This window comes from Sparus aurata, chromosome 12 (assembly GCF_900880675.1).
Source record: "Sparus aurata chromosome 12, fSpaAur1.1, whole genome shotgun sequence".
Taxonomy (NCBI): domain Eukaryota; kingdom Metazoa; phylum Chordata; class Actinopteri; order Spariformes; family Sparidae; genus Sparus; species Sparus aurata.
In genome coordinates this window covers 17,266,285-17,289,808 of record NC_044198.1, presented here as the reverse complement: position 1 = coordinate 17,289,808, position 23,524 = coordinate 17,266,285, and the positions used below count along the sequence as shown (strand labels likewise).

The 23,524-nt window shown below is 41.4% G+C and overlaps 2 protein-coding genes across 16 annotated transcripts in view; one reads left to right on the top strand and one right to left on the bottom strand.

Moving 5' to 3' along the window:
• Positions 1-14,092, bottom strand: part of dnm1a (dynamin 1a) — a 58,615-nt gene extending 44,523 nt beyond the window's left edge. For 6 of the 13 annotated variants that reach the window (XM_030435622.1, XM_030435618.1, XM_030435619.1 and 3 more), the window contains exon 1: positions 13,554-14,089. In XM_030435622.1, the coding sequence (XP_030291482.1) occupies positions 13,554-13,714 (161 nt within the window). In that variant the 5' untranslated portion in view covers positions 13,715-14,089. Of the gene's footprint in view, positions 1-13,553 lie in introns of all 13 variants that reach the window. The other 7 variants (XM_030435625.1, XM_030435623.1, XM_030435627.1 and 4 more) reach the window with 4 other exon arrangements.
• A 1,446-nt stretch (positions 14,093-15,538) lies between these two features.
• ciz1a (cdkn1a interacting zinc finger protein 1a) lies at positions 15,539-23,457 on the top strand. Of its 3 annotated transcripts, none has more exons than XM_030435848.1 (16): positions 15,539-15,688; positions 16,196-16,454; positions 18,037-18,164; positions 18,274-18,500; positions 19,162-19,279; positions 19,472-19,559; positions 19,862-19,962; positions 20,083-20,162; positions 20,325-20,546; positions 20,628-20,758; positions 20,918-21,011; positions 21,134-21,247; positions 21,354-21,497; positions 21,606-21,684; positions 21,810-21,931; positions 22,419-23,457. In XM_030435848.1, exons 2-16 carry the CDS (start codon positions 16,288-16,290, stop codon positions 22,842-22,844), a joined length of 2,241 nt encoding a protein of 746 aa, XP_030291708.1. In that variant the 5' UTR covers positions 15,539-15,688; positions 16,196-16,287; the 3' UTR covers positions 22,845-23,457. The 3 variants fall into 3 exon arrangements, with proteins under 3 accessions (XP_030291708.1, XP_030291706.1, XP_030291707.1); XM_030435846.1 differs by having other exon boundaries at positions 20,322-20,546; XM_030435847.1 differs by having other exon boundaries at positions 15,544-15,688; positions 16,213-16,454; positions 20,322-20,546.
• Positions 23,458-23,524: the final 67 nt, after the last annotated feature.

Sequence of the window (23,524 nt, the reverse complement as noted above, 5' to 3'; positions counted from 1 at the left end):
TCACACATCTTTCAAATTCATACTCCTGACTTCTTTCCCAACAACAGATAAGTCCTGTGATTTTCAGGCTGATATCATTAAATTTGACCATTTAAACAGGGGGAACGCATCCTGACAGCTGAAATATTACTGTCAGATACTGTTCTCCCTCTGTTCAGTATGAAAGGAGGCTCACACATCTTTCAAATTCATACTCCTGACTGTCAGGATGTGCTTTACCTGCTATAATGGAACTGAATTTAAGACAAATATGATAAAACAGCGATTTATATTTGCCTATAAATGAATTAGCACATTTTGTTCCAAAAGTTCATAATATTCTAAATGAAAAGTCTCTCACAAATATAATATTTTTTATTAATAGAAATAACAGTAGTTGGTTGTGTTAATAAAGACATAAAAACACAAACATATATGCTGTTGTCCCAGTTTAAAAATATAACTTGACAGTCATGAAATTTGGATTTCACGTCTACAATACAACATCCTCAGATAAAACTCGCTAAAAAAAGTCTGTTTTGAACCTTAGCTCTCTCCACAGCGCCTCAGTGGTACGAGCACAACAGCTTGGGGGCGAGCTTTTTGTCAACACACGCTTCCTTCGCTCTTCGGGGCATTTCGGATGGGGGCGGGACCAGGGGAAAACAAACCTCGACGAGGAAACAGAGCTCAATACAACACCCCCAAGTGATACATCACTTAAACTGAAAAAATACATAAGCAGTTCTGTGAGTAAAACAATATATTGTGATTGCACTATACAACATTTAGACTGTTAATATTTGACATTCATACAGGTCATCTGAAATGTTTTGTGTCAGAATATTAAGATAAAGCAAAAACATTATACAGGACAGTGAATGCACCTCAAATAAGAAATGATTTTTTAACTCTTGTGCCCTCCTCAAATGTACTACCCTGGCAGTGAGATTAAAAAATGTGGTTTTAATGGAAGTTACAAAGGTGTCCAGAGGAAGTATCTGACATTAAAAAAAAAATACTAATGAAATCAAATCAATGTTGTTGGTAATCTCTGAAATATCTAAGACTCATCCCCCTTCTATTCATTATATGGAAAATAATTATTTTGGGGTTTTTTTTTTCTAAAAAATAATTAATAATTCAAATAATTAAACTGGCAATTCCCTGAACGTTATTTAATGTTTGGTAGTTTTGGGCAAGTTTGAAGTTGTTTAAGTGATTTATGAAAAAAGCGGGAAAAAATATTGATGTCTGAGGATTTAATAGCAGTTTCTTGTACATGTAAGTCATTTTTGCCACGAAAGGTGTCCAGAGGGTGCAAAATGCATCAATAGAGTGTAAGAGTAAAAGACATTGGATTTCATGCTACAAGCAGCCAGAATGATCACCAAATCAAAAAAAAAAAAGGTTGAGAAGATAACCTGATGAGGGTCAAAGTACCAAACTGTGTTGTCACTAAACTCAATTGCAAGGTTTTTTTTCCGAATAAAAGTTAAAATACAAAACATTTTTTTTATTTCGAAACACTGACGGCTGTTCATCAGTTTTAGCTGTTGTTTACAAGTTTGTCATTACTGTAAAAAGTGAGTTGACACATCCTCAGAACAATTTCACACTTGAAAAACACTTCATAGTTTGCAGGCAAATAAAGATCCAATAAAGATCTAACTGAGCTACACTAGCTGCTGGGGTGAGCATCTTTAGATTGATGACGACTGACAATGTGTGCCAGTATTGCAGCATTTATATTGTTCTCTTAGCAATCTAACACGTCTGTTGAAATCCTGATAATTTACTGACTTCCTGGAAACTAAAACAAAGATGGTGACCAAAGGAATTTTATGTAATATTGCTATTTCTTTCTCTTTTAGTTTGTTGTCAGTGCGTCACATCTGTCTGCCCTGGTGGGTCTGAGGTGTGTTTGTGAATCGACTAGAGCGTGTGCCCACGCAGACAACCGCCTGCCAACATGTTTCTTTAAAGCACAAAACACTCTTTTCTTCAGGGGGAGTTCAGCTGCTTATGCAACAGCAGCGTCAACTCGCCACTGGCACAGTGTGCTCCTCAACCAGCTGACTGGACAGTTATCACTCAGTGATGCGTGGTGTGTGTGTGTGTGTGTGTGTGTGTGTGTGTGTGTGTGCGTGTGTGTGTGTGTTTATAACAATGACAAGGGGCTATAGGAGACACATTTTGTTGTTTACAATCAGACAGAGTTGTAATTAAAGCACTTGGGTTTCCAACAAAACATTAGGCTATAGTGAACAACACTCTGTATACTCAACATGAATTAGTAACAGATGAAGCCTCTGTTTGAACCCGAAAGCAAAGCCTGAGACAGTTTGATAGATGAGTCATAAGCTGAGAGTTAATCACAGAGAGAACTGCTTTTACTCAAAACTTAACCAGAAGAAGGGTTACAAGTTCAACGAGGGGATCATGTTGAGCTGTAACTGCGCCCCCACGCTTTACCTCTCATGGTTCGGTCTTTCTGCAGCAGTAAACATTTTGGAGTTACAACACGACATTACATTCTGTTCTAGCTTTAAAGAAATAGTTCAACATTTAGACAAATGTTGGCTTCACTCTCATGTTTGTGCGCGAAACATGAAGCTGACCCGTCATCTCCCAGTGCAAAATTCAATGGCATAAAGTCCTGGATCTCTTCTTTGATTGGTTCCTTGGTCGAGAACAGGAAGCTTCCGTTAGTTGCTTGGCAACTGGTCTGACCCATAGCCCAGCACATAACACCATAACTTGTGTTTACATGTCAGTGTTTATATGGATTAAAGAAACAAAAAGTTACATTTTAATTGGTGATCTTCATTTCCATTGGATGAAGCTAGGCTCACTGTTTCCCCCTGTTTCCAGTCTTTATGCTAAGCTAAGCTAACTGTAACTTGCAATAGCCTTTGGTTTAATGGTCCGATATGAGTGGTACTGATTCTCTTATCTCAAGTTGAGCTATTATTTTCATTTGATCAGAGGAATCAAGTGCTTATCTGACGCTGCTCGCAACTCTCTAACACACACACTGAAGCTCTAAACAGTCCTGGTTCACATTTAAATTGTTTTTCATCATCTATTTAGTCATTTTTCGCAGTTTTACCACCTTTTTCTGTGTCTGTGCAAATCATAAAATAGTTGTTGGCAATGGTAAGTTGCAGGTTTTGATTGTGTGACCAAGCAGATATATCAATACAAGGAAAATAAGAAAGAGAGGCAGCGTTTCTATCTGATGGCTTCCTAGCCGTTATTCACTCACATTGAGCACTAACTAAGAAACAGCTCCGCATCGGCACTAAAATAGGCAATTACATAAACAAATTTTCACCTGGATACTTTTTTTTAAACGCAATTTCTAAGTGTAGAGGTAGTGATCAAATCAAAAATGGTCTTTTCCAACCTGCAGTGTATCACTCAACACGCAGGGGACTATATGACAAACAAGTTTTGATTGTGTGGCTGTTGAAAAGACATCTCAGCTAATGTTTGCCTATCCTCCACACCTGCTACTCTGGATACAGCAATCCATTTTAACCATTGTTTCAGTGTTTGCTGCCCTTTACAACAAAGGCGACCCCCCCCCCCTCACCGCCAGCCTCTACGTGCGTCTGCCCATCTGCTGCTCTACCTGCCCGCCGCTGTGTTTTTGAGGCTGTCCCTCTCGCCTATCGGAGAAGACAGATGGCCTTAACTGCAGGTCTTCCTCTCACTCTACTCATCATCCTCCTCCTCCTCCTCCTCCTCATTTCACCCTCAAACTGCCACTACGATGATGCTCCGAATCTGAGAAGCTACACGACAGAATCTGCTTCGACACTGAAAAGACTTCACTCTTACTGTTCCCTCATCAGTTACCTAATAATGCTGAGAGGGTGTGCGTCCTCGCATCAACCTTCCTGTGGTTTCATCCCAGCTTATTAAGGTTGGGGGAGTGAGAACACTTTACACTCACCACAACCCCCCGCACAGCAGGGACACAGAGGAGAGGACTGAAATTGAAAAATCAATAAAAATGGAGCAGATCGGGTAGACAAGGAGAAACGGTGATATTTATTAGAACAGGAACCGAGAAGACAGACAGTGACAGAGAAACGCACAGCCTTCACACATTTTGCAATAGTGTTCATAGTGGTAGCTGTACTTTAATATCTCTGGACGTATTTGGTAATTTGTGGGATATTTTGAAGATCTATAAGCAACACTACTTTGCGCTAAACAAACCAAATAAAAAAGACCCTCCTGCATTGTAAACTATAAATATATAAAAATAGTAATGTGAAAAATACTCATCACACATTTCAAAGAGCTCTGAGCAGCGAATTCTTACATTTAGGGAGCCGGAACAAGTAAATGTTCGATACAAACACTTAATCCATTCCCAAAATAGTCGGCAATTCACGTTCCATCGATTGGCTAATTGATTGAATGATGGATCGTTGCACCAACATTCTGTCCACTAGCAGTTTGTCAATTGATTTCCTGAAATTTAGATGTATGTATATATAAAAATCATCAAAGGTGATCAATAAGCAGGGGAAGAAGGCATGTGAGTCTGTGTATGCGTGTGTGTCGGGGGAGGTCACACACACACACACACACACACACACACACACACACACACACACACACACAGACACACACACACACACACACACACACACACACACACACACACACAATCAATGCTGCAGAGTCACCAACAAGCACCAATCAGATTTATTTGATTGACTTTTTGTTGAGCACCTTGTTGATCTGAGCCAATCAATTCCAGGTCAAATGATTTTACAGAATAAACTTTTAGACCCGAATCAGTCATCCACTCTCTGTCGTTGGCTACAGCGCACACAGACACACGCACACACGCACACACACACACACACACACACACACACACACGTAGTTGCCGCCAGCTGCTGTGGAGTAGTGACTCATTGCTTCATTGTTGTAAACTGTACACATTCAGTGGTAAACAATCAATACACACATATGTAAGGATACGTACACACAAAGATGACCTAATCACACGTCACAGTTCTCAGTCGTAGCACAAGAGGGCTTTAAGTACAAAGCATTTACATTTTAGAGTGTCTTTTTCAGCCTTACACACTTTTTGAGACGTTACATATGATGGATTGTAGAAATTGTCAAATGAATGCATTGTATTAAAGGTGTCATGCATTTTCCAATAAAACACGTTTTTAAAACATATTTTGTTACATTTCCACATCATAATGACAAAAAAATGACTTGACCTTTGTTATATATGATGTTGGGTTGCGTACTCACACTATCCCAAATGTTTCCCACAAAGTTCAAACCAAGATAAATCAGAATGTTGCGTTTCATTTGGTCACCTGTCACTCTAACTTCTGCAAGAAACGTGGAATAATCCATCCGAGACCAAGGACAGAAGTCGGCAAACGTGACTAAAGATGAGATAAATAACACTTTACCTCCTCTGTGGACATTTCTGCCTGAGTCAAGTCAGAACAACTTCCATTTGCAAGCTACATTACATCATCATCGGACTGAGTCTTTTCTGTGCGTTCATGTGTCCTTTTGAAATATCAGAGAGTAGGAACAACTCTGCAAGTCTGAGAACATTTTGGTACGCGAGTTGCCGGACTGACGTCATATGAAGCTAAAAGTAAACACTGGGTTGGTGGTAAGAAACTTGTATTAAAGTCATGTATTTCACCGTCACTCAAATACTGGAAACAGCTGTCAAGTGTTTTTTTTAAATGCTCTGAGTGATAAAAAAGGAAAACAACTTCTTTTTGGCATTCATGTTGCTCACTCATTCAGACACGACTCAGATGAACACACCAAAGTTGGAAGAACGACTTCCCAACTCCGGAAATGGGACCATCCCGGGAGCACATGAATGCAACGTTTGTTTTGATTAGGCAGAAATGACATACTGTGTGTTTAAAATGTAGATTTCAAACAGAATCTGACTACAGGGTTTGTTTGCTTTTTTTTTAAATTTGGTTGTTTGGTAGTGCCTTAGAAGAAAAACAAAGAACAGGAAGAACTCTTGCCCTGTCCTCTAAATGAAAATAAACTGTTAAACGTGTATAAATGTCACTTCCAGACATTATAATAACTCAAACTCAACACTGTTCTGCTGGTCTCATCATTTGCGTCACATCGCTTCCGATTTCCGCACATAGACAGACACTGAGCCTCATCTAATCCAGCTTTAATGCCTGCAGCAATAACAGCCCTGATGACAGTCGTGAACCAGCACGACCGGGCAGTCTCGCTGCCGGACAGTCTCGATGCCGAGCAGCACTGCGGGCCTCGGAAAGATGAGGCTGCTTTTTGGTGATGAGTTTTTACACACACACAAACACTACACATGCACACACGCACGTACAGTGCATATTGCTGTCAGCCACAGCAGTCGACCGAGCCAATGAAACGTCCTGTTGCTGGATGGTGAGCATCCAGATTAGACCGTGGCCAATGGGAGAATGTATTGCAGGTGAACTGCGGCCCAAACAGAGATTAGTTTTAATCCTCTGTAGCAGTATCAGGACAAACGGCCTCCTCTCTCCCTCTGCCTCTCGCTCGCTGCTTTCTCACCTCTACTGTGTCCATACCTACTGTTTTTAGACTTTGCTCTCTCATCTGTGAGGATTCAACACTTTCATTTGTCTCATATGATAATAAACTGATCTGGTCGTTGAGGCCTGAAGTGTTGGTCACACAAAACAAGCTATTTACTTGTTTGGTTCTAATGGTTGTCTTGACTACAAATGTGGCTGCTGTGACAAACTAATTTCCTCTAAAGGATCAATAAAGAATCCATCTATCTACTTAATGAGACATCGGACTTTATGCAAACTGCAGTGGGCCCGTTTCTCCACTATTTTTCTCACATTTTAAAAGGAGCAAGTTGTAGTTTTGAAGGAGAAATTCAAACGCAGAACTTTTAGATTTACAATATTTAGGAGGAAATAAAACACACTCCTTTTCCATAACTGAATAAACAAGCTGTTTTTAGATGAGAATAAGGTCCACAGAACACTGTCTGAAGCTAGAAAGGTGGCAGGGTCCGCCACCTATAAACAAAATGAAACAGTATGAAAATGTGTTGTCCTTTAAGGTCAGTTTGTTTATTCAGCTATGAAAACAAAGACCTTGTAGGGTAAATGGAGACAATAGTCTAAACTGTTTAATGACTATTTTATTCATTAGTTTTTAAGAAAGAAGCAGGATATTATGTTTGTAGTTAAAAAGTTGGGTATGAGTTCATAAGCTGGCTGCTCGTTTTCATTTTCATTTCTTTAATAGATTGCTAAAATATCTCAAGATAAACTCATGATACAGCCAAGATGAATGATCGTGATAATTAAAGGTGCATTATGTAGTTTTGGGAAACAATTTTCAACCAGCAGAGAAAGATCTTCAGACGACTGAGTAGACGCACTGACCTTAAAAGGCCTTTGGCGGACCCTGCCACCTCTCTAGCTTCAAACAGTGTTCTGGGGACCTTTTTTCCTCTAAGAACAGCTGGTTTAATAAAAAATATTTCTGAGTTGGTTCTATTACCTCATTAATACTGACTTTCAATTTATCACCAAAAACTACATATTGCCCCTCAAAGTTACTTTTCGTTTATTCTTTTTTTTAAAGATTTTTTCTGGCATAGACACCTTTATTAAGCAGTAGACAGATAGAAAATACAGGAGACAGATGGGGATGTGTCATGCAGCAAAGGACCTCCAGCCGGAATCGAACCGGGGTCGGCTGCGTATATGGTATGCGCTCTAACCACTCGACCACCTGCACGCCTACTTTTCGTTTATTCTTCTCTGGCTTGTATGAATGTTGCCTCCTTACACATTCAGCTGGCCTGTTGTGCTTTAAAGATTCTTTATTATGATCACACATAATTTGAATTAATTAAATGGAGGTAGACTAATTGAACACTGTCGCCATTTTCCCTATAATTAGTACCTAATTATCATACAGTCCTTTCCAGAATTAACAGATAAAATGTAAGTTGTTTTTCCAGGAAATCATAAGTTAAACCATGGGAAAATAAAGTTTGATTGACAAGCTGCTTGATCTAATTATGCTGAACAACAGAAACAGAAATTCTGTGTTTAATCTGTGTGGTCAATAGTTTATTTTATCACAGCATCTTGGTGTCATTAAATGACTCCTCTTTCTGTGTTTCTATTTCACTCCCTCCTCCGAAGCCTTCCTGAAAAGAATAAAGGCTTTATTAACCGAGCCCTTTACTGTCCTCGTCTTTCGCACGAGTGAAGCTGCTGCTACTCGTCGTAATGCCTCCAGCCTTCTTCCGTGTTATGTAATGCGCGAAACCAGCTATATATCGTCAACTTAATCTCTGTGTGGGGGGTTGGATGGCAGCCTGGAGAGAAAAAAAAAACGTCTGTGTTGTAGTTTTGTGTTGCTGGGTTGTGCTCGTGCAAGCAGCAGCCTTCACTGACAGCAAAGTGCTTCGGTCGACTAAGCAGCAAAACGTTCTCTTGAGTACGACCCAGGAAAACGTCACAATGTCAATCTCTTCTATTGCATGCCACTACTGACCCCACATCCCTCAAAGCAATAATCAAGAAGTCCTCAAGCACAGCATTTAATAAAGATACACGCTACTGTTTCTATAATCCAGCATGGACTGAGGTGCCCTCTGAACTATTATGCTGATATAAATATTCGACATGGGAAGCAACTCTCACTGGAAAGCGATCATCTCAGGCACACTCAGTGTCTGCTGTGTTTTTAGGAGAAGCAGCTGCGGTGCTGATTTTGTTTCAGCTGTTTTTAAAAGAGCTGTCCGTGGTGCTGAAAGTGAGTTCTGGACCGGAAAAAAAAACAAAATGTGCGGCTGAGGACATACACTATACTTCTGTAAACATCATCCATACTGAATGTGCTGCATGCTGTGGTAAGCAGCTGGAGTGATTAGCATATTGCATGATAAACAGAGCAAACTAAATCCAGGCCTCACTGAAACTCTTCTGTGTCTGGCTTGTTAGGGGGCTACTCGCTCATTCAAACCAATGAAATACAACAATTCCAGTGCATAAATATAAAAGAAAGTCTAACTTAAACGCTTTCTGACCCATTTTCAGAGTCATGATGGTGGAACAAAGCAGCATAAATCAAACATGACCTGCGCAAGAGCTACAACAAAACCATATTTGCTGTAAAACTGCGAATCCCCAAAAGATACCTTAATTCAAATCATAGTTAAATACAGAGATGAACACAGTGCTGAGCTTTTAAAGTGAAGAAAACTCTTTAAAAGACAGAATCTACCACACACTAACTCTCTGAGCGATTTACTCCTCGATTCCTGCCTCCTTTCATGATAAAATGCCACACAACAATCATATTGAATTTAGTCAAAAGTCAACATGGGACCAGACATCCCGACCTCCACCTCCACCTGAACGGCTGTGCACATGAGTAGTTTCCACCCAGTTGGCAGCGTATGTGTCAGGCACTGGAGACCAGTAAAGCTCCCTGCTTCGTGCTTACGCCTTAATTAGGCTCATGGGAGACAGACTGAAATACAGACTGGCTGAAAGACACAGACAGGAAACGGGCGCCGGGCACCGATTCAGATTTGTGAAATGTCTTTATTTACTGTTAAATCAATGGGTAACGACCTGAGGAGGACTATGGAGTCATGCTGGACGCGTGTGTGCAGGTATTTCAGATACGGTCCTGAAGCGTTACTATGAATTGACATACGCCAATCAAAGAATCAATCAGAAGTGATTTTGATAAGCGATTAACTGATACTGAAAGCCAATTATCAAGCAAAAATGTCCGAACTTTATTGTTTTCAGCTTCTTAAGCGCAAGAATTAGCTTCTTTTTTCTGCTTTTGCTATATTGCAACTTCAACATCTCAAACTGTATCTTTCACATTATTACGTTTGGTGGATCCCTGTCATTTTCATTTAACCTCGCCCGCCTTTGCTTTGGAGTTGAGCACTTTTATACCTGACGGCAACAAAGCACCTTTGATTTCAGACTGAATGAGACAGAAAAGGATAGCGAAGCGTGGGTTGAAGCGAGGTGAGAACCAGTGAAGTGAGCTGTAACGAGACGGGAGACATCAGTAGACTCTCCGCAAGAACGAATTATGAAAGCCGGATAAGAAAAATAAAAAACAAGGACGGACGACAAAGGGGAATAGATTAATTCGATTAGTGTCCTCAGGTGTTTTCTCAGCCATTAGCGCACCGTATCTAAACGGCTTGTCTACCAACTGAGAGTTCGGCTGTCCTTGAGCAGCCTGAGCCACATTAGCCCGGCTTGCATCAAACATCGACCTGAGAGGTATCCTGGCAAAGTATCAGGAGGAACAGTGTCTAGATGTACAGTGAACTTCTTTCAACATGGTTCATATCAATCCTGTAAACTGCTAGTTTTTCCCCAAATCCTATATCAAGTCTCTTAGAAAAACGCCCACTTTCTTACCTCCATTTCACCTAAACAACTGAACCCAAACAAGTTTTAAACAGCTGATACGCATAGAGAAATTATTGATGATATACCTCTCTGCCATTTATACGTCTCCCGTACTTTGGTATTGATTGCCTGTGCTAACCGTAAGCATCATACGGAGGGAGAACACGGCCAGGAGCAGAGCTGTGCGAGCGGAATAATCTCTCCTATGCTGCTGTCAACATTTTCAACAATGCTTTTCAAATAAAAAGTAAAAAGGATTCAAAAGCAATGTGAATTTCTGTGTATAAAAGACAGGGGTAGGCACATTAGAGATGGAGAAAAACACACAAGACAGCTTTAAGCGTGTGTTGCTCTGGGCAGATAACGCTAACACAATAGGCTACGCGGGGGATGGAGGGGGACTGGATGAGCACGAGGACCTGGGCGACGTCACTGCAGCTGGACTGCATACGTTAACGCGGAGAAGTGCTGCATGACAGGCTGCTGCTCCGCAATCTGTTCACTGTAATGAGATGGCAAACACTGCAGTTTTCACTGACACAAATCGTTTGGCATCTCCATTAAAAGGTTGGCTTCAGTGTGATCCAACATTTTTCCGAGAAATGACGTTTCAATGTTTTCCTTTCCTCCCTCCTGTCGTGATCATCCAAACCACTGGTCCCCGAGGGGAAGCGGTGTAATTAGGCCCAAGCTGTTTCTATGACAACTGCTGAGTGAGTACAGCAGAACCTGCCCCCATAATGAGCGTTAAGAGACTGTTTTAACAGCACTAAACACTGAAAAAAACATTCAGGAAGGCCTTCGACAAAAAAAGGACTGCAACTTACTGAAGGCATTTTAAGATGATGTCAAATAACTTAATGTGAAATGAGCCTCCAAAGACTGTCTGATTTCTCTCCTAGAGGGATATGTATACAATGAAGTACCACACAATGGCTTTGAATGATATGAACAATAGTGTGTGTTATAAATAGCAGCGTGTTTTTCATACATTTTAGATCATTTAGGTGCTGACGGGGACTTAATGTCGATGTCTGTTTACAGGCGTTAGGAAATAAAGTTACTTGCTGCATAATGCCAGCTGTAGGAACCCTGTTATAGTTCCAAAAGGAGCTACACAATGTCGGATTTATCGCCCACAGGGATGTCACTAAAGGCATCAGTTGGAGCTTAACGCTACAACAAAAATCTGGAAGTGTTGTGGCGAATAGAGGTGAGCTCACCAGACCTTTATACCCACTCCTCATCGCTGCTTACAACTAGCAGCTTGAGAGGGAGCCTAAGTTCCCAAAGTCTTACATTACCCAAGTACTATGTTCCCAAGGTCCTATGTTCCCAAGGACATATGTTTCCAGGGTCTTAAGTTTCCAAAATCCTATGTTCCACAGGTCCTACTTTCACACAGTACTTTGTTCCCAGGGTCCTATGTTCCCAGTGAGCTAAGTCTGCATGATCCTATGTTCCCAAGGCCCTAAGATCCCACGGTTCTGGCTTGCCAAGATCCTATGTTCCCAGCTTCCTAAGTCTCCCAAGGTCCTATGTTTGCAGGGTCCTATAAGTTCTCAAGGTCTTAAATTTCCAGGGTCCTAAGATCCCCATTTCAATATTGTGTCAACACATATTAACTCTGGATCAAACAACCCTAACACTCCAGCTGGGGAACACAGGACCATGGGAACATAGGGATTAATCCACCTGGGACTACATTACTAGCATAACACCACCACTTTTTTGGTTCCACAAGCAGCATCACGTGTAGATTGTCCTGACATGTAAACAGTAGGCACACCTCATGCACTACCCGTTAAAATAGGGATTAGCACTGTGGCCACGTGGTGAACAGTCCTGACTCTGCTGCCAAACAAATGTAGGCGATGAGATTGAAGGTGTTGGGCAAAAGAGATAACAATGGTAGAAGTGTTCAGGTCTAATGAGATCTACCAGAGAGTGGTGAATCAATTACACATGTCAAGTCAGTTCCTGCACAGATGGATCCCTCTGCCCAGAGTGATATATTACATTTTGTCCTGGAATACCCAGCCTTGTTTAGCGTGTGTGTGTGTGTGTGTGTGTGTGTGTGTATGGGGGGGGGGGGGGGGCTGGCCTGGAGCCACAGTATGCATACAATCTGACCTTGCTTAAGCAGGAAATACTGCTGAATCACACACCCAGTCACTGAAGTCTGCGAGACCACATCAAAACCTTCCGATCAGGTGAAATACAATCAAGTGGGGCCTACCAGCGGCGAGTTAGTGACACTTGTGTTGTCGGCCTGCATGCAGTAAGCTTCACTTACAGCATAAGCACTGGCAGACAGATGGGTGAGCTGAGCTGGAAGGGCTCAAAGCTCAGGTGGACTCTGTCTCTCTTTCTCTCTCTCTCTGCAAGGTCATACTGCAGCATAACACATCAGATTTGTTCCCCCTCGAACCATCACAGGCTCTGACAGAAATACGACCGAGCACGAAAAAAAAAAAAACGGCGAGCATCACTGTGTACCTTTTTTTCGCCTGGTCAGGATTAAAGAGACCGAGGGACAAACAAAAATGGAAGCACGACAACACATCCACAATGTGGCCGCCTTGTAACTGTATCTGCTGCACAGGAAGTCAGCCTGCAAACTTCAGCCATGTCAGAGGATTCATATGTGCAACTTTGTGTGGGTTTTAAGCAAATAAATAAAAAAAACTAATATGAAGTTTATAAACTTGCTCATAACGGTCATTAAAGGAGGTGGTTTTTCCTGTGAAAAAAAAACAAACAACAAAAACAAGTTAATTGACAGAAAATGTGCAGTTCCATGAACGCATCATGCAGCAGTTGACAGATAAACTTCACTGGGGGATTTATGAGGGCCTAACAAAAATAATCTCCTCGTCTTGCTGTTGTGTTCATGGGAAAAGAAGAATAAGAATATAAAGAAGAAGAGGAAGAAGAGGGACGATAAAACGAACTCGGAAACGTTCACAAGATCTCGCTCAAGTGGATTTGAAACCTGCATGAGAAGGGGGATGGGGGATTGTAGGGGAGCGTATGATGAGCGCACCGGGCCGCACCGGGCGTGCATCTATCCGCAGCCTTTTAAAAAAAAAAAAAGCCACTTACTTCCCGACGAAGTTCTCCAGCACCGAGCTCTTCCCCGCACTCTGGCCGCCCACCACAGCGATCTGGGGCAGGTCCAGGGTCGCGTTCTGTCCGATGGAAGAGAAGGCATCCTGCATGCGGTTCACCAGAGGAATCAAATCCTCCATTCCCCGGTTCCCCATCTCTGCGACGCACCAGGCAGACTATCTATCTATCTAACTATCTCTATGTCTCTATATCTCTATCTATCCTTCTTGACAGCTCAGGCAGGAAGGGATTCGATGTGTTGCCGTTCTCTCCTCGACACCCTCGCGTTCAGAGGGTGTTTTGGACCTCACTCCTCGGGTCGCTCCCTCATTGACTGCCCTGCGCCTTCCTCGGTGTGTTTCGGATCACCTCAGCCCAGGACTCTCTCTCTCTCTCTCTCTCTCTCTCTCTCTCTCTCTCTTTCTCTCTCTCTCCAGCACCGAGCGTGAAACACTCCTCTCTCAGCAGAGCACCGCAGGGGGGGAGGATGAGGATGATCTCTTGTATTTTCCTCAGGAGGGATCCCTGCAGTTCTGCACACACACCGCTGGGTGGCTGGTGTGTGTGTGTTCTGTCACATTGTGCTGTTTTGCTCTCAGGGAATGTCTTGTTTTTTTTGTTCTGACACTCCAAAGCCTGAGTGTGTGTGTGAGTGTGTTTGGAAAGTTTTGGGAGGGAAGGTGCCATCACGTTTTGAATGTTTTTGCTCAAGTTTAAGAATTTCTTTTTGGTGGGATGCACAGATCTGTCCATGGTGCTGAATCTGCATTTCGCACACTAAAAGCTACTGTCTGCATTTTGAATTGCCTTTTATTCACAAATACTTGACCTTTTTTTTTTATCCATCCAGGTCAGCATCCAGTTGTGCAACTCTTCTGTTCTTAACAGGTTAATAATAATAATATATAAACATACATCTAAATACGATATGCATTAAAAATAGAGTCTGAAAGTCTAAAACCATGAGTGAAAATATTTCTTTTTTTTCTTTTTTTTCGTTACAAATGATAATATAATCCTAAAGATAGGAGTGAAACGTTGGATCAAAAACAAAACGTGTTCATGAATTAGAGTATCTTAGTAGACGTATAGAGACGTATAAGACATATAAGACAATCATCTAACTGTGATATTCTGGTATTTCTTTCACCTTGTCTTCTCTCCTTAGATGTAGTTTAAAAACTGATACTTGTCCCCCACAAGACAGCCATATTTTGAAAGTACCTTGCTGATTGAACTCTTGTGTTTTTTTTTTAATTTCATTTAGCAAATTCTGTATGTGTGATGAAGTTGCATTTCATTATCTCTCAGGGAACTAATATTGATGCACTGATCTTCTGATGGTGATGCATAGAATAGAATAGAATAACTTTATTGTCCAGCCGGAGCAGGAAAATTGTCTCTGGTCTCACCCAGGGAAAATAAACATGAACGTGTCCACAGGATTTTAAAAGCAAGACACATCACAGATCAGTCAGTGCATTTATACCCATAGTGTATAGCTTATACTCTCATTTACTCTCATTTACTGTCATTGATAAATTGCATTTAGGATAAACGAGCCCTTTAGTAGATGTACAACATATTCAATGGAATATTATTATTTCAGTGTTTCAATGTATATTCATTTACGTTTCAGAATTGTATAGCCACTCTCGGTTCGTGTTGCATTTCACACATACTGTTTGTCAATATGAAAATTCAGACGATGGCTCTCTTGAATATACGATTATTCAATATGCACACTTTTTTTCACAATTGTTTTTTATCTCCTCCAAAGTTTTTACCTTTTCTTTTAAAACTGAAAATGCTCCTATGATGTAGATGTTTCAATGTACTTCTGTTATTTTTATCATGCATTTTCTTAAACCTGAATTCTGAGAATATTGTTGTTGTTTTTTTGGGATAAATAATTAAAATAAATATACATTTATTATTCACTTGCTGTTCTCCAGACGGCCACCAGGGGGCGACAGGGTCCACTCACCTCTCCGCAGTCCGCACTGTTCGAGGCTGTTTTGGGTCGCTGCTTTATGCAAGTTGCACCGGGGCTGAGAGCAGGTACTTCACCCTGTGCTATGACTTTTAGTTGGATGATCAACGCCCATCGCTGCTTTCCTCTTTGAGAAGTAAGTCTTAACAACTGCAGGAAGGGGAAATGTAGAAAAGAAGTGATAAAAACGCAGCCGCTTTATGTGTAAGTTAGCTGGGTAGTTCTCCGCTATGCTAAGCTAACTCGTTGGGTTCAGTTACGGAGCGGTGGCTAACGCTAGCTGCGTTCATTTCACGGCAGGTGTAGCCTCTTTCATTTATTGACTTCCAAGATTTCTACTTTCTGTTAGTTTCTCAATGGGGTGCCACTCTATTCCACAGAGAAAATGTTAACACGTCATTCTCTCCACAGAGCTGGCTAACGGCAAACGAATTAAGAATAAGCTAAGTGCTAGAGCAAAAAGTAAATTATTGTTAGCCGACATGCTAACACTAGCTAGTTGTCATCACGAAATGTGAGAGCGACCTGTTGTTTCAGGAGGTGCGCACTCATATTGAATCAGTCTTTTTTTTTTTTTTTTTTTACAAAGAGGGAGAGTTGTTCTGAGAGACACTTAATAACACACATTTCCGCTCTGATCCAGAGATATTTCATTTTCAGGGCTGTCAAAACACTGGCGCCTCACAGCTGCTGCTCTGTCAACTCGCAGCCTAACGGAGGAAATTAAAGCCCGTGATGTTCAACCCACACATCCATCAGCAGCAGCAGCAACAGCAGCAGCAACAGTTTCACCAGCACCTGCGGCAGCTACAGCAACTTTTCCAGCAGCAGCCTCCGCCTCCTCCACCGCCGCAGCCGCCTCCGGGGCATCATGTTCCCCATCACCACCACCAGAACCCGCGGTAAGAGCGTCAACTCGAGGCCGGGGATTAAGGCAGGGCCCTCCGGATGAGATGTGTGTAGCTGGCGGTAGCTGAGCTGGAAATAATACATGCCAGACTTTACCTTTCTAAAATGGGTTAAAATTTATAGATGTGCAGTCATTTTTTTTTTATTTAAATGGATTACTTGTACAGCTTGGTGAATGGACATCCACCCCAGCTGTGGTTTGTTATAATTTTATTGAAGTAAGTCTATGACCTAGATTCTGCAGAGGCCAGTAATACTTCTGACTGGCATTCTTTATTGAAAGACTTAAGTCAGTGTTTTAATTACTTGTAACTTGATTTGACAGAAATGAAATGACTTGATAGTCTACATGGAGTTGGAAGATAAAGACACTTGACTTGGGTTGAGACATAATGACTTGAATGACTGGTTTACATTTTTTTTAAAGATATTTTTGTGTCTGCCTGGCAACATTTCACTGTTTAAAAGTCGTGGGGAGAGAATTTTTTTTATGACAGAAGAAATTAAGATATAAAAAGCTGTTATAAAGTTATTATTTACTTTTTGTTTGATTACTTTTATTTCACTGAATATAAATTATAATACAAATTCACCTCATTGTCACGCTGGTTAGATAAATTGGTATAAGTACAAGTATATCGTCATCAGAAAGGTGCTGATACCCCCTCATTTCTATTTATAGACAGGAAACTGCAGGTGAGTCACATGATGAGAACTGCTTCTCCATTAAACCTATGCTGTCTTTGTAGATCAGATACTTGTCTTGTAAAACTGTTTTATGTGTGCGTTAAACACTGGACTGTTGCCATGTTCTGTCATCTGGCCCACCCAAAGGTAGTGCTGATAAAATGCAGATTATGTAATTACGCATGTGTTATGCACTTTGCTGCAACATTAATGGCTCCAGACCAAATAATTACAATGATCACATCGTCTTTGTTTTGTCCCTCTGGCACTGGTTACCAACACAAACGCAGTTTAATTATCATTTTACAACTTCTAGCTATTCATACTGTCAGTTTGCCTTGTCGCATAAAAACCCAGAATTCTCATCCTTAATAATTTGACTTAGCATCTCATTGTATTGGGTTATATTTGTATTGGGTAACTTTTTGGATTTAACAAAAAATATTTTAAAGCTCTGCTTACTGACTCGTACCTTGATTCCTTAAAGTAGGAGAAACTCCAATTGACATTAAAATCTATTTTACAAGTCAAACCTCGCCAAAACAGTGTTAAAATAGCGACATCAAGGACAACAAAAAAATCAGATCACAATAGCAGCAGAACGTACACATATTGCATAAATAATTGTCATAATCAAGAAAATGTACACGTCCAGCTTGGTTTGGGGAGAGTGGTTGTAGAAGTCTTTTTGTTTCGCTCTCATTATTTTCTACATCAGGGTATCAGTTTATTTCAAAATATAACAGATGTATATACAATACATTTCCAGGTTTGTAAGAAGAAAGACTCTTTTGTGCTGGTCTACAGAGCTATTCAGCTGTAACATTGTGTTATTTGTTTTGAAATAATGCTCGATGTTCCATTTTCTCTTGTGTATTTGTTGCCCAGAGCCATTCCTGTTCCTCCCCAGACGGCCCCTCCTCCCAGGATGGTCAACCTGTGCCAGGCAACCCAGACTACGCTCCTCGCCCCCAATCCCATGCTGCAGGGGGCCCTCCTGATGCAGCAGATGCAGGGTACAGTTAGAATTACAGCTGCATCTGGAAACGCCTAAAATATAAAGGCTTTTTTTCCCCACCGTACCTATGTGTGTATCTTTACCCATCATTCTTTGCTTTCATCCAGGCAACATGCGGGGCTTCGGGATGGGTGGACAGCAGTTCCGTCAGTTCTTTGCAGCCTCCTCCAGGTCGTCTCTTCTCGGGCCGGTTCCCATGGGCATGGCCATAAAGACCCCCATGATGGGTTATCCTGCTGGTCGACCGTTCCACCAGCACGCTCGCTACTACAACAATGCTGCCACCACCACAGCCTCCGCCTCCTCCTCCTCCTCCTACTCCTCCTCTGCCACAGTAATTACAACATCACCATTAATGACTGTAATCACTGTAAAGGTTTCAAGTCCAGCTTATGTGGTCGGCACAAGAGCAGCTGGAGCAAGCATTCTCTTCTATTTGTTTTTAATAGTTTGGTTTTTTTTGACAACAACGTAGTTTGGAGGCTTTGGCCAAACACAAAATACTTAATTGTAGAGCTGTAACAATTACTTGATTAGTCAGTGAGTTGTTGGACAGAGAATGTAAAGAAATGTACGCAATTTCTCAACTTGGAATGGCCAAAATTAATTGGTTCCAGCTTTTTTACACATCATTTTATACTAAATGCCTTGTCGTTTTAGACACTCGGCTGAACAAAACGAGATATTTATATACGTCACATTAAAGTGCGATGTGTGATGAGCTAACCACAAAAGTGTAATTGGTTAGTTGCTATTTGATAGCAGGACTAATTCTTTATTGGTTTTGGTCTACAGGTTGATCAAGTTGTCAAAGGATTTGATCCACTCTGATTATATGAAACATACACGAAACATCTAAGTTGTTCTACGTTGGCGTCTCTTTGCTGCAACTTTTATCACAGACTGGGATGCAGAGCTTTGTCTGTTTAGTCTTAAGTGAACAAGCCAAGCATGTTTATACACAGTATATTTATAATCCTTCTCTTTCTGTGTAGGACGCTGCAGCTCGCCCGCCAGACAGGAAGAGAGACAGCGAGCAGATGGCAGCAGGGAGCACAGACGACCAACCAGCAGCTAGCAGTACCAATGAAGCCTCTGACAAGAGTGAAACAGGTAGAGCTGCAATCTGAGCAGCACTGACGCATGCTAAATATTTAACGTTAGAAGCTTGCCACAGTGTGCAGAGCAGTATGTACAGTGTGTTAAATGTTTGAATGTCACGTGACGTTCAGCTTGTGTAGAAAAGTAATTAAGAGTATTTTTTTTTGTTTCCAACCTTGGTTTTCCATTTTTTTCTACCCACAGATGGTGCCGTGGGAGGAGAGGACAGATCCGCACAGCCCTCCGAGGACCAACTTGAAGAACCCGTAGTTAAGAAGCAGAGGACAGACGAGTAAGAAAAACCTTGCTTATTTCTGTTAATTTAGTAAATGTTGATCCGACTCCTCATGCACAGTGCTTAACATCTGAATCCTTGACAAAAATACACAATGAAAAAGAAGGAATACAGGATGCACAGTGTTTTCACAGGTCCTCAGTATCCATGAAAGTTTGTGATCTGAGGGGAAAAACACCACTTCTGTAAAGTTCTCATTCTAAAGATTCTGTGTTTTTACATTAAATAACTTTGATCTGTGAAACTTCTGCCCTCTCATTGACTACTAACCCCCAATGTTGGGCTTTTTTTTCTCTTAGGTCAGAGGAGCCCAAAGAGCCGTGTGTCACTATAGCAGATAGTGACGGGGAAGTTCTTTTTTCAGCGTGTAACAGCAACACAGAAGACAGCCAGCCTGAAGGTAAAACCAGCAGAATCATAAGAGTACATTGTTTCTAATACTTAGTGCTAATGTGATTTATGTAGTATAGTTTAGTTTAGATCTGGAGAGATGAAAGCAAACTGTCTTTCTTTTCCCCAGACTGCATCATTCTGGAGGAAGGACGCTCCGCAGGGGGATCAGATGTTGTTGAGGCGCTGGAGGAGAGCAGAGCTACGGAGGTGAGTGGAGCTTTTATTTGGGACGGTCAGCTTATAGACCAAATAATGTAAAGATAAAATGATAATTGATTTTGACACAACTAACACTTAGCTGAGTATTGGTTATCAGTATTTTTAAACCTCCTGCGTGCAGTACATATCTGGTTTGCAATCTCTCAGCAGGTGCGCAGCTGTTCGTCAGTCCCTTCCCCATCAGGCAGGCTGAGTGAAGATGACCAGCAGGTTACTTTGCCGCTGGAGGAGATGCCCCCGGAGGAGATGCCGCAGGACAAAGATGCCCCTTTGTCTTCACCAGACAACCAGGAGGAAGGAGAGGAGGGTGTAACAGAGGGCGCCAACAAGTTCTACTGCTACCTCTGCGGCATCACCTGCCACAACCAGCAAGTAGGTTGAACATACTGTACACAGGTCGCAGTGGAAAGTACAAGGATTTTGTTTAACCTTGCTGTTTTATTTTTTTTCCAGAACTTCAGGAGTCATATGAACAGTGTTTCCCACCAGCAGAGGATGATGGAGATCCAACACATGAGCAATGCATGCCTGGTCACCTTGCTGCCACGAGTACACGAGACTCTACAGGGAGCAATCAAAGATGGGTCCGTTTAAAAAAAAACAAAAAAAAACACAAAGTCTGATTGTTTTTTTGTTTTGTTTTTTACCCCAAAGAGTTTGAACTCTTTTTTTTTTTTACCCCCCTGCCAGTCATTTTGAGGTTAACACACCAGATGGTTGTTGTTTGTCTGTGTTGTCTGCAGGGAGAAGAAAGAAGACTTGAAGCACTGGTGTGCCACCTGTCACACTCACTTCACCAGCAGCATTAAGGATCACCGTCGCACAGAGGAGCACAGAGTAATCAGCCACTCACTTTTCATACAAGCACATTCACACACACATGGCAGAAAGTTTTAGACATTTAAAAGTGGTTTGGAACCACTTGTCTGGTTTTCATGTGCCCCTCTGACTCTTCTCAGCTTGCCAGTAGAACAGCCATCTCCTCCTGCACAGTCTGCAAGAAACACTTCAGGACCTCCCAGTTTTTTGTGGAGCACTTGCAGTCCCTGGAGCACAGACAGAAAATGGAGAAGGTATCTGTGTTGACATTCTGGATTGAGAACCATTAAACTACAAGTAAGCGTTTTCCCTAAGGAATGAAAATGACACGAAATGTCCACGTTTGATACCATTTTCTAGCTCCAGGAAAAGGAGGGCTGTGAGGCCTTGGGCAAGCTGACTGCCATGGACACTGAGGGCTTTTCACTAGAAGAGGTGGAGGGCAGTGAGGAAGAAGAGGAAGGAGAGACGAGTGAAGGAGACCAAGATTGCTCTGAGAAACAGGTGATTTGCACTGTAAAAAATGTCATTTAAATTGCCAAGGAATTACATCACAGTTGGAGCAGTTGACACACTCGAGTTGTTTACTGTGTTTCTGGTGACCCGGTACAGGATGGCTGGTCCTCCCTCAAAGAAGTGACTCTGAAAGAAATGACCAGTGATGAGCAGTATGACCCTGAAACGGTCTACGGTGAGAGGACTAACTCCTGATTCTTCATTGCCTTATTCAATTGTTTTCCTGCTTGTTGTTTAGATGTATCAATACTATTCAATATTACTGTTTAACAGTTTATTCTTTGATTTCCTCCACCACAGGGTCCAGTTTTTTTGTTCCAGTCGCAGGTTTTATCTGCAGACTCTGCAACAAGTTTTACCACTTTGAGTCTTCAGCCCTACACACCCACTGCAAATCACTGAAGCACTTCGAGAAGCTCAAGGTTGGTTTTTCGTAGCGCTCAAACGATTAATCGATGAGTCGTCAACTATTTAATAAATTGCAGACTATTTTGATAGTGAATAACTTGGTTTGAGTAATTTTAAAACAAATGAAGCCAAGTTCTTTGATGGCAGCTTTTTAAATGTGATTATTTTCTGGTTCCTTTACTCCTCCATAACCTTGTATTTGTGGATTGAAGATGAAACAAGATGAATGGAGAAAAATTATCAACAGATTAATTGACACTAAAAATTAATCGTTAGTTGCAGGTCTAGTTTTTAATGACTTTACTCAATCTTTTTTCCACCTCCAAATAGGGGGGTTGTTAGCAAACAAACTATATACATTGTTTTTTATCTAATGTATTTTATATTTTTAGTCATTTGTGAGATGTATATATTTTGTTTAATTGATAGTATAACCCAGGCCTCAATCTATGCGTGTGATAGCTTTTGATTTGAATCACTTATTATGCTTTCTCCTCTCAGAGGCATAAAGAGATGCTGAGTCAAAAAGGTGAAGCTGTCTCATCTTCCAGAGGTTCTCCCCAAGCTACAGACAGCCTCAGGCCTGTAATAGAAGACTTTTTGGATGAAACTTCCTTCTCTGAAGACACTGGTTTGGTGACAAATGTAGACTCCATGCAGCCTTTGACTACACTCAAACAACTGGACGTGCACACAGAAAAGACCAGCGACCTCCACATCAGTGAGGAAGAGACCACATCCCAGCCTGCTGAGCTGCCTGCTGGCAGCAGAGAGGAACCAGAGTCGGTGGCAGAAGCTGCTGCTGAGGATACTAACGAAGGAGAGGAGGAAAAGGAAGCTCCTGCTGTCGCAGGGAGAAAGAGCGGCACAGGGAAGGAAAAAAACACACCCAAACGCAGGTCAGGGAGGGCAGCAAACAGACGCTGAGTCAAAGATGGGATGTAGTAAGAGGAAAAACCTTGGGACAGGATGTGTCGGTATGTGAAGAGGTGCTTTCATTAAACAGAGACCAAGGAATTAACAGCCCGTAAAGTCTGAAATAAAACACACACCTACAAAGAGGAAGACTGAAGGACGGTTACTCATGTTGAAACATGACTTCTTCCCTGTTCACCCAGGGTGGGAATTTTACACCTGACAGCCACCAAATACAGGTTGAATCAGTGATAGGTGAGCAAGTATCTTACAATCGCCTCCTCGTAAGAGAATGATGTTCTTGAGTTATCTTCTCTCCAGCCTTAACATGAGATGAAAGCAAACAAAATGAGATTACTTCACATACGTGTGCCTAGCCTCCATATATATGAATCTGTTGAAACTGCGTTTATGTTGCCTGATTTGAAAATAATATTTTATTTATGAATTAGGAGAAGGTTCTTCCTGGTAATTGGGATATCCGTAATTATACTGTATACAAATAAAATGGAATTTTGGATCTTCGAACGCTAAATGTAAAATTGATAATGTTGTTTAAAGACTTAGAGTGACGTTTATCTAAAAAAAAAAAAAAACATAAAAAATTATTTGAGGTTCCCCAATTGAAAATCTTATTTTTTCATTTCCACCTTCTACATTAAAGCTAGTACCTTTTTTTAAAATCATTTTTG

Excerpts from the sequence above, each read along its gene's own strand:
- ciz1a (XM_030435846.1), top strand. The coding sequence starts at position 16,288 with ATGTTCAACCCACACATCCATCAGCAGCAGCAGCAACAGCAGCAGCAA. Across the intron at positions 16,455-18,036 it reads CACCACCACCAGAACCCGCG|AGCCATTCCTGTTCCTCCCC; the intron begins GTAAGAGCGTCA and ends TTTGTTGCCCAG. Across the intron at positions 21,012-21,133 it reads GTCGCACAGAGGAGCACAGA|CTTGCCAGTAGAACAGCCAT; the intron begins GTAATCAGCCAC and ends GACTCTTCTCAG.